Source organism: Carcharhinus amblyrhynchos, chromosome 10 (genome assembly GCF_965287045.1).
Source record: "Carcharhinus amblyrhynchos chromosome 10, sCarAmb.v2.hapA, whole genome shotgun sequence".
Classification (NCBI taxonomy): Eukaryota; Metazoa; Chordata; class Chondrichthyes; order Carcharhiniformes; family Carcharhinidae; genus Carcharhinus; species Carcharhinus amblyrhynchos.
Window position 1 is genome coordinate 3,111,464 of NC_137333.1, and position 16,069 is coordinate 3,127,532.

A 16,069-nucleotide genomic window follows, 5' to 3' on the forward strand; every position below is an offset into this window, starting at 1 on the left:
ACGTTCATCTCAGGGCGGAATTTAATCAGGAAGCGCTTCCTCTTGAAGCTGAGCTTGCGAACCTTGGCCCAGTTGAAGGAGTTGATCTTGTTGTTGCCCTGCGTCAGAGAGAGAAAAGGAAAAGAACCCCCAAAGGCTTCAGCGTTGGAAGTTTGAATGGTTTGGCTCCGTATCGGGCAAGAACATCGGCTCAATGCACCATTACCTGGAAGACTATGATCCCAGCGTGAGACACAGACAGGTTGATCTTTGTCCCCTCTCGGTCCTTGGCACAGTGCTGGCGAATTCCGTACGTTTCCAGTCTTCTGGCGATCTCCAGCAGGTGGTAATCGGAGGCGGCCGGAGTGTGTCCACTTTGTGGGGAGGGTAGGGGTGAAGAGGGAAAATAAAATTGCAGGGCACGTCAAACTGCCAGCCTTAAACATGCCCCCCCCCCCCCCACCTCACCCACTCTACCATCAGGAGGTTCAGGGCAGCATGCTGGCACAGTGGTTAGCACTGTCCCCTCACAGCGCCAGGGTCCCGGGTTCGATTCCCGGCTCGGGTCACTGTCTGTGTGGGGTTCGCATGTCCTCCCCGTGTCTGCATGGTTTTCGTCCGGGTGCTCCGGTTTCCTCCCACAATCCGAATGACGCACCGGCCATGCTAAATTCTCCCTCAGCGTACCCGAACAGGTGCCGGAGTGTGGCGACTAGGGGATTCTCACATTAACTTCATTGCAGTGTTAATGTAAGCCTACTCGTGACACTAATAAATAAACGAAGATTCTAAACCCCCCTGATTTTATAAAATTCTTTTGTGGGATGTGGGTTTCACTGGCTGGGCCAGTGTTTATTGCCCCTCCCTAATTGCCCTTGAACTCAGTGTCTCACTCAGCCATTTCAGAGGGCAGGAAGGAGTCAATCACATTGCGTGGTTTGGAGTCACATGTAGGCCAGACCGGGTAAGGACGGCAGATTTCCTTCCCTAAAAGGACATTAGTGAACCAGATGGATTTGCCCAACAATCGACAATAGTTTACTGAGACTAGGTCTGGAATTTTCCTTCTGTTCACACTGGCGGGATCTTCAGGTCCCGCTGACGGTGCCCCAGTGTCTCCCGGCAACGTGAGGTACAGTCAGTGAGAAATCCCATTGACAGCGCTGGGGTCGGGCGAATGACGCACCACCTCCTGCCACAAGTAATACGCCACGCGAAGGCCAGAGAATTCCTCCCCCCGCCCCACAAATAGATTTATACTCCAAAGGTATTCGCTGAATTGAAATTCCACCAGTTGCGGTGGTGGGATTTGAACCCGTGTCCTCGCAGCCTCAGTGACATTCCCACAACATCATCCTGAATGGCTAATACCTCGTATACCTTGACCTCTGGGCAATGCCATGCAAAGACTGTCCACCAGAGGGTGCATGACCCTGCAGGCTCAACGTTTCCCAAATCCCCGTCCCAGGCAAAACAACAACAACTTCTAATAATATAGCACCTTTGACGTAATAAAATTTCCCACGACAAAGTTTGTGCGAGAGGTGATTTTAAGGCTGTATTTGGGTATCGATGTGGATTAACTCAGCTCTGCCCTCTGTGCTCACTGACCCACAGCGGCTCCCAGCTTGGGCATTGCTCCAACCTGAAAATTCTCATCCTTGTCTGCAATTTTTCAATCTACTTCTGTGGCTTCTCCCTCTCCCTAACTCTGCAGCCTCCTCCAGCTCTATAACCCTCTGAGATCTCCGAGATCCCTCAGTCCAGGAATCCCCGAACTATTCCAATCGGAACCCGGAATATTTCCAAATTTTCATCACTGCAAGATCTGGGGGGGGAGGGAGGCGGACAGGGGGAGGGAGGCGGACAGGGGGAGGGAGGGAGACGGACGGACGGAGGGAGGGAGACAGACGGAGGGAGGGAGACGGACAGACGGAGGGAGGGAGACAGACGGAGGGAGGGAGACGGACAGACGGAGGGAAGGAGACGGATGGACAGAGGGAGGGAGACTGATGGATGGAGGGAGACTGACTGACGGAGACAGAGGGAGGGAGGGAGGGAGGGAGGGAGGGAGACGTAGGGAGGGAGGTGTGCCTCGCACATCTCCTCTAAACTTTTCCACACCCACCTTAAACTTATGTCTCCTAGTAATTGACTTTTCCACCTAGGAAAGAGCTTCTGACTATCCAAAGAACAGTACAGCACGGGAAACAGGCCCTTCGGCCCTCCAAGCCTGTGCCGCTCATTGGTCCACCTAGACCATTTGTTTGTACGTCTGTCCATGCCACTCATAAACTTGTAAACCTCTATCAGGTCGCCCCTCAACCTCCATCGTTCCAGTGAGAACAAACCAAGTTTATCCAATCTCTCCTCATAGCTCATACTTTCCAGACCAGGCAACATCCTGGTAAATCTCTTCTGTGCCCTCTCCAAAGCATCCACATGCTTCTGGTAGTGTGGCCACCAGAATTCTACACAATATTCCAAATGAGGCTGGATAGACTGGGACTTTTTCCTCTGGAGTGTAGGAGGCTGAGGGGTGATTTTATAGAGGTCTATAAAATAATGAGGGGCATAAATCAGCTAGATAGTCAATGTCATTTTCCAAAGTTTGGGGAGTCTAAAACTAGAGGGCATAGGGTTTTAGGTGAGAGGACAGAGGTACAAAAGGGTGGTCTCAGCATCCCTTGTGAGACGTAACAGAGACCCTCTGAGTGGGCTGACAGAGATCGGAAAGAACACATCCACGCTAGTAGCATTTGGGGACGTTTTAATTGCATCCTCCTAACTTGTAAGAAACTAAACTTGGGCTGCAGATCCATTTGGATTTTCAAAATCCACACAGCCCATCAATTTATGGACTAGAAGCTGTATCACAATCGTCACATTTTCTTCTCTATTCATGGGATATGGGTGTCACTGGTTGGTAAGCATTTATCGCCCATCCCTAGCTGCTCGAGGGCAGTTGAGAGTCAACCACGTTGCTGTGGCTCTGGAGTTACGTGTAGGCCAGACTGGGTAAGGGTGGCAGATTTCCTTCCCTAAAGGATGTCAGTGAATCAGATGGGTTTTTCCGACAATGGTTTAACGGTCATCAGTAAATTCTTAATTCCAGATTTTCTTTTAATCAAATTCAAATTCCACCAACTCCCACAGCGGGATTTGAACCTGCCACAAGGAACTGTCATCATGAATTGCCCCACTCGTTGGCCCCTGCCTCCCCATCACCATTCTGATTGGCCGTTAGAATTAGAATGAGTTTGTGTACGAGCTAGACTGTGAAAATGTTCTGAGCCCCGAACTGTGCAAAGCAGGACGTCAATACTTACACGTGTCTGCGATGGAACTCAGCTATCTTATCCTCCAGGGCTTCTTGCTGAGGAATGTACTTGTTTTTCTCTAAGTGCTCACGGATAAGCGTTTCATCATAATCCCCAATTTCAGCTGCCGGAACGCAGAGAAACATTCATTCAGTCACTTGGTACACAAGGAAGTCCACAGCAAGCACAGAATCCCAACAGTGCAGAAGGAGGCCATTCAGTCCATCCAGTCTGCACTGACAACTATCCCACCCAGATCCTATCCCCATTTACCCTATTAATCCCCCTGACACCAAGGGGCAATTTAACATGGCCAAACAAGGAGGAAACCAGAGCACCCAGAGGAAGCCTAAGCAGACACGGGAGGACGTGCAAACCCCACACAGACAGTAGACCCAAGCCAGGGATCAAACTCAGGTCCCTGGCGCTGTGAGGCAGCAGTGTGAACCACCGTGCCACCCTCATAATCGGATAGGCTCCACTTTTGCAAATTCCCGCACACCTCCTTCTGGTCTGGGCATGTGCAGAAACGTTCATCGCTGATCCCTTGGGAAACTCGGTCGGAGGGGAGTTGGCCAAAGGCGGGCATGCTGTCTCCTGATGCCACCGCCTTTGGACGGTCAGTGCAGGGTGAAGGGGGTAAATGGTTGAGGGAGGGTGGGAGGTGAGGGGATGCAGGGTGGGTCAGTTGGGTAGCCAATAGGGAGATTACGGGGGTGGGGGGAGAGCAGGGGGTGGGATCAGTGATGTGTCGGCAAGTGGGGATCAATGAGAGTTTCGGGAGTGGGGTGGATGGTGGGGTTGCAGAGTAAGCATGAGTTAGACTAGTTTCTAATCTAACATCCCCTGGCTATCTAAGTCCTGTGGAACTGTCTGAAATCTCCAATTCTAACTGGGAGTCACAAACACTTGTAGGGGTGGGGGGGAGGGGGGGTGGTCCCATGGAATTGCCCATCGGAAGCTTAAACATTCCAGGAAATTCCGACAGGAGTCTGTGCATCGGGGCTCCAACAAGGTCCCAGTGCGCACCTTTGGATCAATGTCTGCTCTCCGACAGTCCTGGAACGTCTGGTCCACATTCTTTTTTTCTCCCTCATTTTCTGTTTAAAATATCTCCCGTGTCGTGAGCCGGTGTTCGGTTAGGACAAGATCCACACAATCCCAACCCAATTTCACCCCGAGAATCACCTTCAGCAGCATCTAGCGACTCGGGTCCAAGTTGGGAGTGTTGACCACGGCCAGTGTTAGAACAGCTGTCGGTCCGTACAGTCCTACAGTGCAGGAGGAGGAGGCTATTCAGCCCATCACATCTGGGCCTGCTCCTCGAAAGAGCTATCCAATAAGAAGGATATGAGAAAGGCCTGGAGGGGTTTGGCTGATGGGATAGGCTGAGGTTGGAGGAGGAGGAGGAGGAGGAGGTGATCTGTGCACGGAGTCTGATTGAGCTGTTTCTTTAGTGTAACTTTGACAATGGTTCCCAGGTCATGATAGTGACCCCCCCCCAAACCTCCCACCCCAGCGTACACGGCGGACGCCCTGCGTACACTTTGGGGTGAAGTATCGAGAGCGGGTTATACACAGTTTGCGATACCCGGATACGAGAAGCTGCACCATATTCACTCACATTGCACAATGTGAGACACCAGAAGTGCGGCGCTCGTGTCGTTACAAGTCATCCTTCCAGAGGCCAGATCCTGTTTGATTTGCAAAGCAAAGAGATACCTGCAAAATATCAGAAAGCAGCCACATCGGTCAAAGCTGGTGCGTTATCCAGTCTCGGTACTGAGCATGCGACTGAGCAAGAGGCCATTCGGCCCTGTGGCTATGCTAACTCTTTGAAAGATCTATCCATTCAGTCCCACCACCCTCCCGCTCTCCTCCGTAGCCGTGAACAATTTCCTTTAGTGCGCATCCATTCCAACCTCGATTTGAAAATTACGACTGAATCTGCTTCCATCCCCCTTGCAGGCAGTACCTCCCAGATCACAACTCACCGCACTGATAAAGGATTGCCCCAGTGACCATCCATGTATCACCTCTGATGTGTTACCGAGCCTCCTGCCAGTGTAAGTACTGGGTCTCTCAAACTGCTTGGAGGAGAAGGAAGCACTGTGCTTTCTCTCTCAGGTCCTGAACGCAGAATTGGGTGAATCGCCAGCTCCACGATCCTGATCTGAGAGCAAGTGGCCCAGACAGTGGGAATTCCATTCTGGGGGTGGGTCATCCCCACCAGGGAACAGTTCAAAGGCAACGACAAGGGCTGCTAAGTGTAAAGATGGGCTGGGTGCCAAGCTAGACTTAGTGATCCAGCTGGCTACCAACTGAATCTCACACATTCAGTGGGATGTGAGTATCACACTAAGCCCTGGGATATCACAGAGAATGTACATCCCACGCATGTATTGTAACCCCTTGTAACATTAACACACTAACTAACACGCACACACGCGCACTACAACACACACACAGACGCGCACTATAACACACACAGACGCTATAACACACACACGCATGCACTATAACACAGTCAATTTAATTTCCATAAACAGCAGACAGGGCTGGCAACATGAGGATTGTCGCACTGCTCAAAATCTCTCTTCCTCTAAGTGGGACATTTTTTCTGTTCATTGTGGGCCATGGGCATCGCTGGCTGGGCCAGCATTTATTGCCCATCCCTAGTTACCCTTGGAGGGCAGTTGAGAGTCAACCACATTGCTGTGGCTTTGGAATCACATGTAGGCCAGACCGGGTAAGGAAGGCAGATTTCCTTCCCTAAAGGACATGAGTGAACCAGGTGGGTTTTTCCGACAATCAACAATGGTTTCGTGGTCATCAGTAGATTCTTAATTTCTGATTTTTAAAAACTGAATTCAAATTCCACCATCTGCCGTGGTGGGATTCGAACCCAGGCCCCCAGAACATTAGGGGGAGGTGGGTAATAGTCTAGCGATAATACCACTAGACCATCACCCCCCTCATGTTGATTTTTTTTTATAAGTCATCAAGACTGCTACCTTCATACCCCTGGAATGCTCCACTCAAAATCATGTGTACTCATAATAAAATATATAATTGAAATGGGCTTCCACCTGGTCACATCTTACAAATCGATTGCACACAAATAAACCCCTTCAAATGGTAAATTCAGTGGAAACATTGATAAAAATTAATTTTCCCTAAACATTGAGATCTGAACTAAACATTTTGTATAAAGTCCCAGGCATCCAACACCCGAGATTGTGGCTGATCTGTATTGTAACTCCATCCCTCTTGTGTTAGTTTCACGACCCTCAATAATTTTGCCCAGTAAAGACAGGGGCAGGATTTTAGGTTCTTCTGTGTAACGGTCAGCACTGGCTGTGCAACTGTGAAAGCATCACTGCTGCAACACTGGGAGAAATAAAAAACACAAGATCCACTTTCCTGGTGACATTGTAAACTCTCCACTCACTCCAAGCGAATCCCAGCGCTGTCACATTGCATCTCACACATTCAGCGTGATGTGAGTATCACACTGAGCTCTGGGATCCCACAGCTCTGTGCATTTACTGTAACCCCTTGGAAATTCCACACAAAACCAGCTGGCACACCAACACACACACGCCCATATACACACCTGTATACATACACACAGACACAAAACCCGACACACACACACACACATCCCGATACATACACACAAACCCCTTCCCCCGACACACACACACCTATCCCCCATATACACATACACACACCACCCGAGACACATACATACACACCACGACACACACATCCCGACACACAACCCGGCACACACACCTGTATGTACACACACATACCCCGACACACACACATACACACACATCCCCACCCTGACACCTCCCCCCCCCCCCACACACACACACACACACACACACCCACCCCCATACCCCGACACACACAGACACCCATACCCCAACACCCATACCCCCACACACACACCCCGACACACACAGACACCCATACCCCCACACACACACCCCGACACACACAGACACCCATACCCCCACACACACACCCCGACACACACAGACACCCATACCCCAACACACACACACCGACACCCACACCTTGACACACACACATACCCACCCCGACACACACACATACACACACCCCAGCAGGCATGCACACACCTCCACCCACCCCAGAGCTATCAATTTAATCTCTATAAACAGCGGGCAGGGTTGACAACATGAGGAATGTCACACTCTAGACGCGATTGTCCCAAGATCGGAAAACCCCACCCGCGGGTCGATGGGCCTTTGCATGGTCCTGTCGGGTCCGCTGTGATTCCCTTGGCAGGTGGGATGGGAAAGTTCCACTCGGATTCCCCAGGAAAGGGCACCATTGCCAGCAAACCAGAGCCAAATCCGCACACAATCCGGATATCAGGTCTCTGACTAATTCCCATCCCTTCCTCCGCATTCCTGACCAAAGCCACGGAGATTCAGCCTCAAAGGTTCGAAGGAGAAAATTGGCACCAACCTCGTTAGTTCTTCTTGTAGCTGTGCGTGGTCAGGTGGGAAGAACTTGACAACGAATCTTATCACAACGTGCCTCGGTCCTACAGGAGAAGAATTTACACACTTCTTCAAACGCACAGAAGGAAAATTGCATTTCTATAGCACCTTTCACAACCTGGTGATTCCCCAAAGCAGCCTACGGCCAATGAAGTGCTTATGTCATATAAGAACGGCAACTGCATGTTCTAGTTGGAAATGCATCACCCAGTTTAACTCAGTTGGCTGGTTAGTGACGCAGAGCGACCCCAACAGCGTGGGTTCAATTCCCGTACCAGCCATTCACGAAAGCCCCGCTTTCTCAGCCTTACCCCTCGCCTGAGGTGTGGTGACTCTCAGGTTCAGATCACCACCAGTCACAGCCTGTGGGCAACGGCAACGTACATATACTTTCAGGTCTATGAACAAAGAGCAGGACTAACTGGACAGCTTTTACAAAGCACCGTGGAGCGAACGGCCTCCTTCTGTGCAGCAAGAGGCTATTCGAAACTCGGACAGCAACATCTTTACAAATCTCACGTGAAATGTCGGAGGGGAACTGCACATCTGAGGAAGGGCAGAGACAGCTCGGAGCAAGCAAGCAATTTTCTGAGGCAAATATTCATCACTGGGTGAAGAGGAGGTGGATTGATGTCCAGACATTCTCTCTTCCACCTTCCTCTATCCAAAAGTCTGAGATCACGCACCAACTGACTCAAGAACAGCTTCTTCCCTGCTGCTATCAGACTTTTGAATGGACCTACCTTACATTGAGTTGATCTTTCTCTACCTCCTAGCTGTGGCTGTACACTGCATTCTGCACTCTCTCCTTTCCTTCTCTACGTACGGTATGCTTTGTCTGTATAGCGCGCAAGAATTACAGAATCCCTGCAGCACAGAAGGCAACCATTCGGCCCATCGAGCCTGCACAGACCACAATCCCACCCAGGTTCTATCCCCGTGACCCCACATATTTACCCTGTTAATCCCCCTGACACTAAGGGGCAATTTAACACGGCCAAACAACCAAACCTGCACATCTGTGGACTGTGGGAGGAAATCGGAGCACCTGGAGGAAACCCACGCAGACACGGGGAGAAGCTACCATTCCACGCAGACAGGCAGGCACCCAAGACCGGAACTGAACCCAGCTCCCTGGCGTGGAGAGGCCCTACATCCTACGTCCAAAGACATTACTTTTCACCAATACATGTGACAATAAGAAGTCAATTCAAAGGCCTCAAATCAAATCTCCAACTCCATAAAAGGAGAGAGGAAAACCAGTGCCTTTAGAATGATCAGATACTAACATTGTAACGATCTGTACAAGCGAGGGCTCTGAATCTGATGGAAAGATAAAGTTTGCAAAAGGGAAAATACAAAATAAACCATACTCACTTCTCACTTGCTTCACTATTGGTTTCAAAAGGTCCAGCCACACCTAAAAATACAAGAGCTTGTATTGACCGTTTGTCATCAAATATTTAGCTAACCATATAGGCAACCATTTCTACTTCAACAATACATAATAGATTTAAATAACCTTTAACGCTATTTACACAAATGAGGTTAGTGTTAAGGTGATTAGTTCAGACCAATTTCCTTCCCTTGCTTTTCTACATGCCGCGGAAGTTCAGATTGAATTATTTTACTGGTACAAATTATGCTCAATTGTTTTGAAGGATTAGATATTGCCGTATCTGATCCCACATGAGAAAGTTTCTTAGTTTATTTGTTAGTGTCACAAATAGGCTTATATTAACACTGCAATGAAGTTACTGTGGAAATCCCCTAGTCGCCACACTCCAGCGCCTGTTCGGGTACACTGAGGGGGAATGGAGCACGGCCAATGCACTCTAACATGCACATCTTTCAGACTGTGGGAGGAAACCCACACAGACACGGGGAGAATGTGCAGACTCCACACAGATAGTGAAACCAAGCTGGGAATCAAACCCAGGTCCCTGGCACTGTGAGGCAACAGTGCCAACCACTGTGCCACCGCGACTGACATTAAATAATTTGCCGTAGATATTCACACATTGAATTGCATCAAATCTTGTGCAGCATATTTTTAAGCTCTTGATATCATCACCAAAGTTACTGTCAGAGGGGGATTCAGTGTCCAGGACTGAACCTTGATATTCTATTTAGTTATTCCCTCCACACACCGCCTTCCCCACCTCTCCCACCACTGGCGAGAATCACAACCTGGCACTTTTTTTTGCGCTAAGTGTCATAAGATTGTGACTCACATCTCGTCAAATAAAACTGGTACAATTCTCTCTAACTTGGCACTTGAAACGTTTTTCATAAGATTGTGCCTTCAGTAACCATAGTGTCAGGAAGACTGGCCTATCCCACACTCCACCCATCCCAGCAATAGAACGGTTTCTCAGCCACTTTGCATGCTGGGTAAACAGTTCGCCATTCCACAAAGGATGCTTCTTCCAAAATAAATCCTCCTCTGCTGCGGGCTGGGTGCCCCACATTCTAAACCATGAAAAGTACTGGGTGCAGCAACAAAGAACCCATACAGTTTGTAACGCACAAGTGTCCACAGTTTGAGAGTCGCCTCTTGCATGTTTTATCCTGTTTCTCATGTCCATAAAGAGGTGCCTCATTTCTTTAGCAGGTGTCAGTTTGTTTGAGAATGCCCAGCATCCGGGATTCACGATCGTTTACGGAGAAAATGCAGTAACACCAGGATAAATATACTCGGAAACAGGAACTGTAACTCAGCAACTTTGAAAATAAAACACCAGCTCCATCAATATTTCAGTTAAGTGTCCTTTGTAACACCGTTATTAATGTGACTTGTGTTTCTAAATGGGAGCCTCTCTGTGTTGTTAGATGGAGGATGTAAAGGGGCAACACAATATGGTAATATTTTAATTTACATACCATAATCTTTCGATGATCCAGAAACTCCAATGCAAAGTAATCACTCTCGACTAGATTAAGGTTTTGGCAGATCAAGTCCAACAGATATTTCCCAGGAGCCTTTAGCTGTAATGAGTAATAAAAAATTATCAATATAATGGGCCAAATGGCATCTCCTTGTGCTTTAATGACTCCAACAACAATTTACCTTTCAATAAAAGATAAGCAAAGTTTTACTCATCAACCAGCAGTATAGTTTCTTATTGTAAAGTTAACGTATCCCAGCCGATATACGGCCTGGAACATTCTGGCACATATACCGAGGAAAGGATGAGACTGAAGTATTTTTCCTTAAACCAGATTTATTTCCAAACTGACAAAACAAAGGCACAGATTCCTCTTGCACCTCCCAACACCCAGTACAAACCTTTTTTTCCCATTTGGGGTAACAGCTCTTAATTACCAACTTAAAGCACATGCTCTATTGCTCAATTTCAACAATTACTGGGACCTCTGACAGTGCGGCACTCCCTCAGCACTGACCCTCTGACAGTGCGGCACTCCCTCAGCGCTGACCCTCTGACAGTGCGGCACTCCCTCAGCGCTGACCCTCTGACAGCGCGGCACTCCCTCAGCGCTGACCCTCTGACAGCGCGGCACTCCCTCAGCACTGACCCTCTGACAGCGCGGCACTCCCTCAGCACTGACCCTCTGACAGCGCGGCACTCCCTCAGCACTGACCCTCTGACAGTGCGGCACTCCCTCAGCGCTGACCCTCTGACAGCGCGGCACTCCCTCAGCGCTGACCCTCTGACAGCGCGGCACTCCCTCAGCGCTGACCCTCTGACAGCGCGGCACTCCCTCAGCACTGACCCTCTGACAGTGCGGCACTCCCTCAGCACTGACCCTCTGACAGCGCGGCACTCCCTCAGCACTGACCCTCTGACAGTGCGGCACTCCCTCAGCGCTGACCCTCTGACAGCGCGGCACTCCCTCAGCGCTGACCCTCTGACAGCGCGGCACTCCCTCAGCACTGACCCTCTGACAGTGCGGCACTCCCTCAGCACTGACCCTCTGACAGTGCGGCACTCCCTCAGCACTGACCCTCTGACAGTGCGGCACTCCCTCAGCACTGACCCTCTGACAGTGTGGCACTCCCTCAGCACTGACCCTCTGACAGTGCGGCACTCCCTCAGCACTGGAGTATCAGCCTACATTTTGCACTCTCTTGGAGGGTGGGATTTGAAGCAGAAAGCTCTAACTCAGAACAGGATCGTGGCTGATCCCATATCGCCATTCCAACTCCCACAGATTTCCACTTCCTTAGTCTCCGAGGATCGATTAGCTTGTGTCTTGCTACACATCCTGCTACACAGGATTCCAAAGATTCACAACAGTTTTGAGTGAAGACGTTTCTCCTTCTCTCCGTCCTAACCCTTTAATCCGAGATTACTTAAAGTTTATTTATTACAATAAAGCTTACATTAACACTGCAATGAAGTTACTGTGAAAATCCCCTTGTTGCCACACTCCGGCGTCAGTTCGGGTACACTGAGGGAGAATTTCGCATGGTCAATGCACCTAACCAGCACGTCTTTTGGACTGTGGGAGGAAACCCACGCAGACACAGGGAGAACGCGCAGATTCCGCACAGGCAGTGACCCAAGCCGGGAATCGAACCCGGATCCCTGGCGCCGTGAGGCAGCAGTGCCCGTCTCTGCGCCACCGTGCTGAAGGGACCGCGTCCCAAACCTGTTCACCCGCCTTCCCGGAGTAAAGATTTCAGGATGGGCAGTCAGGGTAAGAGAGACACTGCCGGGCCCCCACTTCCTCCGTGCTGTCACTTTCCCGGGGTTTCGACAAGGCGATGAAATGTTCTGAAGTGAGGCCGGCAGGATCAGAGCAACAACAAGTTTCACAGAGCGGATCACAAAAACAAGATAACTTTGTTAACTCCAGCACTGAAGATACTGCCAGAGAGGTTATTTATACACTGCCACCAAAGAAAAACACAGAACAACTGCAGCACGAAAGCAGAGATATAAATGGAATCACAGTGAAAAACACAACACAATCTTCAGTCCAAAATCAGGAGCATTTTACAAATAAACTGGAGCTGTCTGGAGCCTATCACCCTCCTGCCTGTCGATATTTGTTTAGACAGTTTGCTCTGTGGTTAAAAAGTCGGAATATTATAGACTCCAGAAAGCTGAAATCAGAAACCATACGTCATCGCGCTGAACCATCAGGTTATTCTCAAACCCCAGCTCCTGCGAACTGAAGAATATTAGCTTCTGCAAGAGCCTGGCTGCAAATCCAACTGCATCACGTCAAGCGTACAGATGTGAATTGGACGTGAGGCTCAGACCCCCGTGACTCAGAAACAAGGTGCCACGGGAAGCCGACAGCAAGGCAGCAACTTTTCATCAGTCTCACTTCTTTCCAAACTCACCCTGAGTTCTTGAAAAGTTAATTTTGAGGTTTTATTCCGTCTGGAAGCACACCTGGGTTTTGGGTCCACGTTTCTTTTTCCCACCGCTCAAATCTGCAGATTTGACGATAACTTTTCTGTCTTAGAATCATAGAATCCCACAGTGCAGAAGGAGGCTATTCGGCCCAGCGAGTCTGCACTGACTACAATCCCACCCAAGCCCTATTCCCCATAACCCCATGCATTCACCCCAGACATTAAGGGGCAATTTAGCATGGCCAATGTACCCGCACATCATTACCCTGTGGGAGGAAATCAGAGCACCCTGAGGAAACCCATGCAGACATGAGGAGAACATGCATACTCCATACAGTTACCCAAAGCCAAGAATTGAACCTAGGTTCTTGGCACTTTGAGGCAGCAGTGCTAATCACTGTACCACCCTTTTTATCTTGCATTCGTCAGGACAAACACAAGAATACCAAATTTCAAATGGTTCTGACAATTTATATTACAGGAGAAAAGGGTGCCGATTGGTGGGCAAGTTGACTCTGATTAGTTGAGGTGTTGCCATGGAGAAAGCAAAGCTGCTGGGTAATTCCAAATAGAAGCAAAGCTTGAGCATATTCTTTATGTTTGCAGGGAATGGCTCCCTGTGTTTGAATGTAAATTGCTGCAATGCCAGTGTAAATGAGCCACATTATGAGCCCGACTGATTATCTTAACTTGGCTGTTAGTGTAGCTATTAGCACACTCAGCATTGTTCAACAGGTGCTGCCCAATCGTGGAATCACAACTAGCAAAATCTCAGCCAAATAGAGCCAACTTGTGGACAAATCAAAAGTCTTTTCTCCTGTTGTATAACCTGTTGTCACTGTTTGAAATTTGGCATTCTTGTGTTTGTCCTGAGGAGTGAAAGATAGAAAACTTGGACAACCTGGCTCTCTTTTCAATATTCAAGATCTGCACTACCAAGTGAGTACTGGTTAATAATTGTGTTGATCTGATGCCAGAGGAAGCATTTCTCCTCCGTGCCACTAGGGGCAGTATCACTGGAGCAGCAGTCATTTTTGTTTCTCTTGCCTAAGGTAATAATAGCAACTTGTATTTATAGAACTAAAATGTCTCAAGATGCTTCACAGGCACTTTATTAACACAGAAGACAAGAGATCTCAGAGGTCAATATGTCTTAAAGGAGGAGAGGAATTTAAGAGAGAGAGAGAGAGAGGGAGTGAAGGAGCGAGGCTTGGAGTGGATGGATGGAGGGAGGGATGGAGTGAAGGAGCGAGGCATGGAGTGGATGGATGGAGGGAGGGATGGAGTGAAGGAGCGAGGCATGGAGTGGATGGATGGAGGGAGGGATGGAGTGAAGGAGCGAGGCATGGAGTGGATGGATGGAGGGAGGGATGGAGTGAAGGAGCGAGGCATGGAGTGGATGGATGGAGGGAGGGATGGAGTGAAGGAGCGAGGCATGGAGTGGATGGATGGAGGGAGGGATGGAGTGAAGGAGCGAGGCATGGAGTGGATGGATGGAGGGAGGGATGGAGTGAAGGAGCGAGGCATGGAGTGGATGGATGGAGGGAGGGAGGGAATTGCAGAACTCCACAGCAAGGCAGCTGCAGGTATGGCCGCTGATGGTGGTGGATGTTAGAGCATCTTCACACACACACTGTTTTCTTTTAACCCTGTGAGGAATAGTGGGGGAAGTGGTAGAAGAATGAACCACGTTGAATCCTCCTTCGTGGCCAACAAGCCCTGGTGTTGGACTTGAACCCAGAGCCTCTGGTCCAGCGGGTAGGGGTGCTACACACTGCACAAGGCCTCACTGGAGATCGCCAATGGTGAAGTGATTAAGATCGAGAGATTCTGATCCCTCAGGAAACTACAGGTTCTCCAATGATTCAGGGAGAGCTGGACATTCAAGGAAGAGGAAAATTTGCATTTTATAGCCTCTTTTGTGACCAAACCCTGAGGGATAAATATAGGTCAAAGTGCGGGGTGACTCATTGGGATGGCGCCTGGAGTTTACTCGTCTCTTCCTCAGAGGACACAGCGCCTCCAACACTCCCTCGTGGTAACATAAAGAGCAGATAATTAGGGGTTTTTTGAGGTGTTAGTTGAAGGAGGAATATTCATCCAGCATGACGGAAGGAATTTCATGGAATGGTTACCGCACAGGAGGCCACTCAGCCCATAGTTTCCGTGTTGGCTCTCTGAGGGATCAATTCATCGAGTACCATTCTCCAGCTATCTCCCAATAACCCTGCACCTTCTCCCTCCTCAAAAAACTCATCCAATTCCCTTTCCAAACACTCAACTGAATCTGCCTCCACCAAACTCTCATAAGAGCACAAGAAATAGGAGGAGTTGGCCATCTAGCCCCTCGAGCCTGCCCCGCCATTCAATAAGATCATGGCTGATCTGAAGTGGATCAGTTCCACATTCCTGCTTTCTCCCCATAACCCTCAATCCCCCTGTCTATCAGAAACCTATCTACCCGTGACTTAAAAATATTTAGCGAGGCAGCCCCCACCACTTCAACGGGCAGAGAATTCCAGAGATTCACCACCCTTTGAGTGAAGAAGTTCCTCCTCAACTCCGTTCTAAACTGCCCCCCCCCCCCTTATTTTGAGGCTGTGTCCTCTAGTCCTGCTGTCCTTTCTGAGCAGGAAGAATCTCTCTACCTCTACCCTATCCATCCCCTTCATTATCTTATACGTCTCTATAAGATCCCCCCTCATCCTTCTAAACTCCAACTCTAAACTCAGGCACTGGATTCCAGACCACTCACTGTGTGAAGGAAGTTCCTCCTCGTGCCTCCATTGCTTCTTCTACCAATCACCTTAAGTCTGTGTCCTCTCGTTCTCAATCCAACGGGAACAGTCTCTCTCTTATCCACCCTGTCCCGACCTCTCGTAGTTTTGAACAAATCTCCT

The 16,069-nt window shown here is 49.3% G+C and overlaps 1 protein-coding gene across 1 annotated transcript in view; it reads right to left on the reverse strand.

Annotated features, from left to right (window-relative positions):
- The window catches only part of LOC145349519 (FERM, ARHGEF and pleckstrin domain-containing protein 1-like), a 254,858-nt gene that overhangs the window by 108,137 nt on the left and 130,652 nt on the right, over nucleotides 1–16,069 (reverse strand). The window contains exons 3-9 of the mRNA XM_080198067.1: nucleotides 10,724–10,828; nucleotides 9,218–9,260; nucleotides 7,806–7,884; nucleotides 4,924–5,021; nucleotides 3,309–3,423; nucleotides 206–353; nucleotides 3–98 (exon numbers count right to left, since the gene is read on the reverse strand). Of these exons, the coding sequence (XP_080054193.1) occupies nucleotides 3–98; nucleotides 206–353; nucleotides 3,309–3,423; nucleotides 4,924–5,021; nucleotides 7,806–7,884; nucleotides 9,218–9,260; nucleotides 10,724–10,828 (684 nt within the window). The remainder of the gene's footprint in view (nucleotides 1–2; nucleotides 99–205; nucleotides 354–3,308; nucleotides 3,424–4,923; nucleotides 5,022–7,805; nucleotides 7,885–9,217; nucleotides 9,261–10,723; nucleotides 10,829–16,069) is intronic.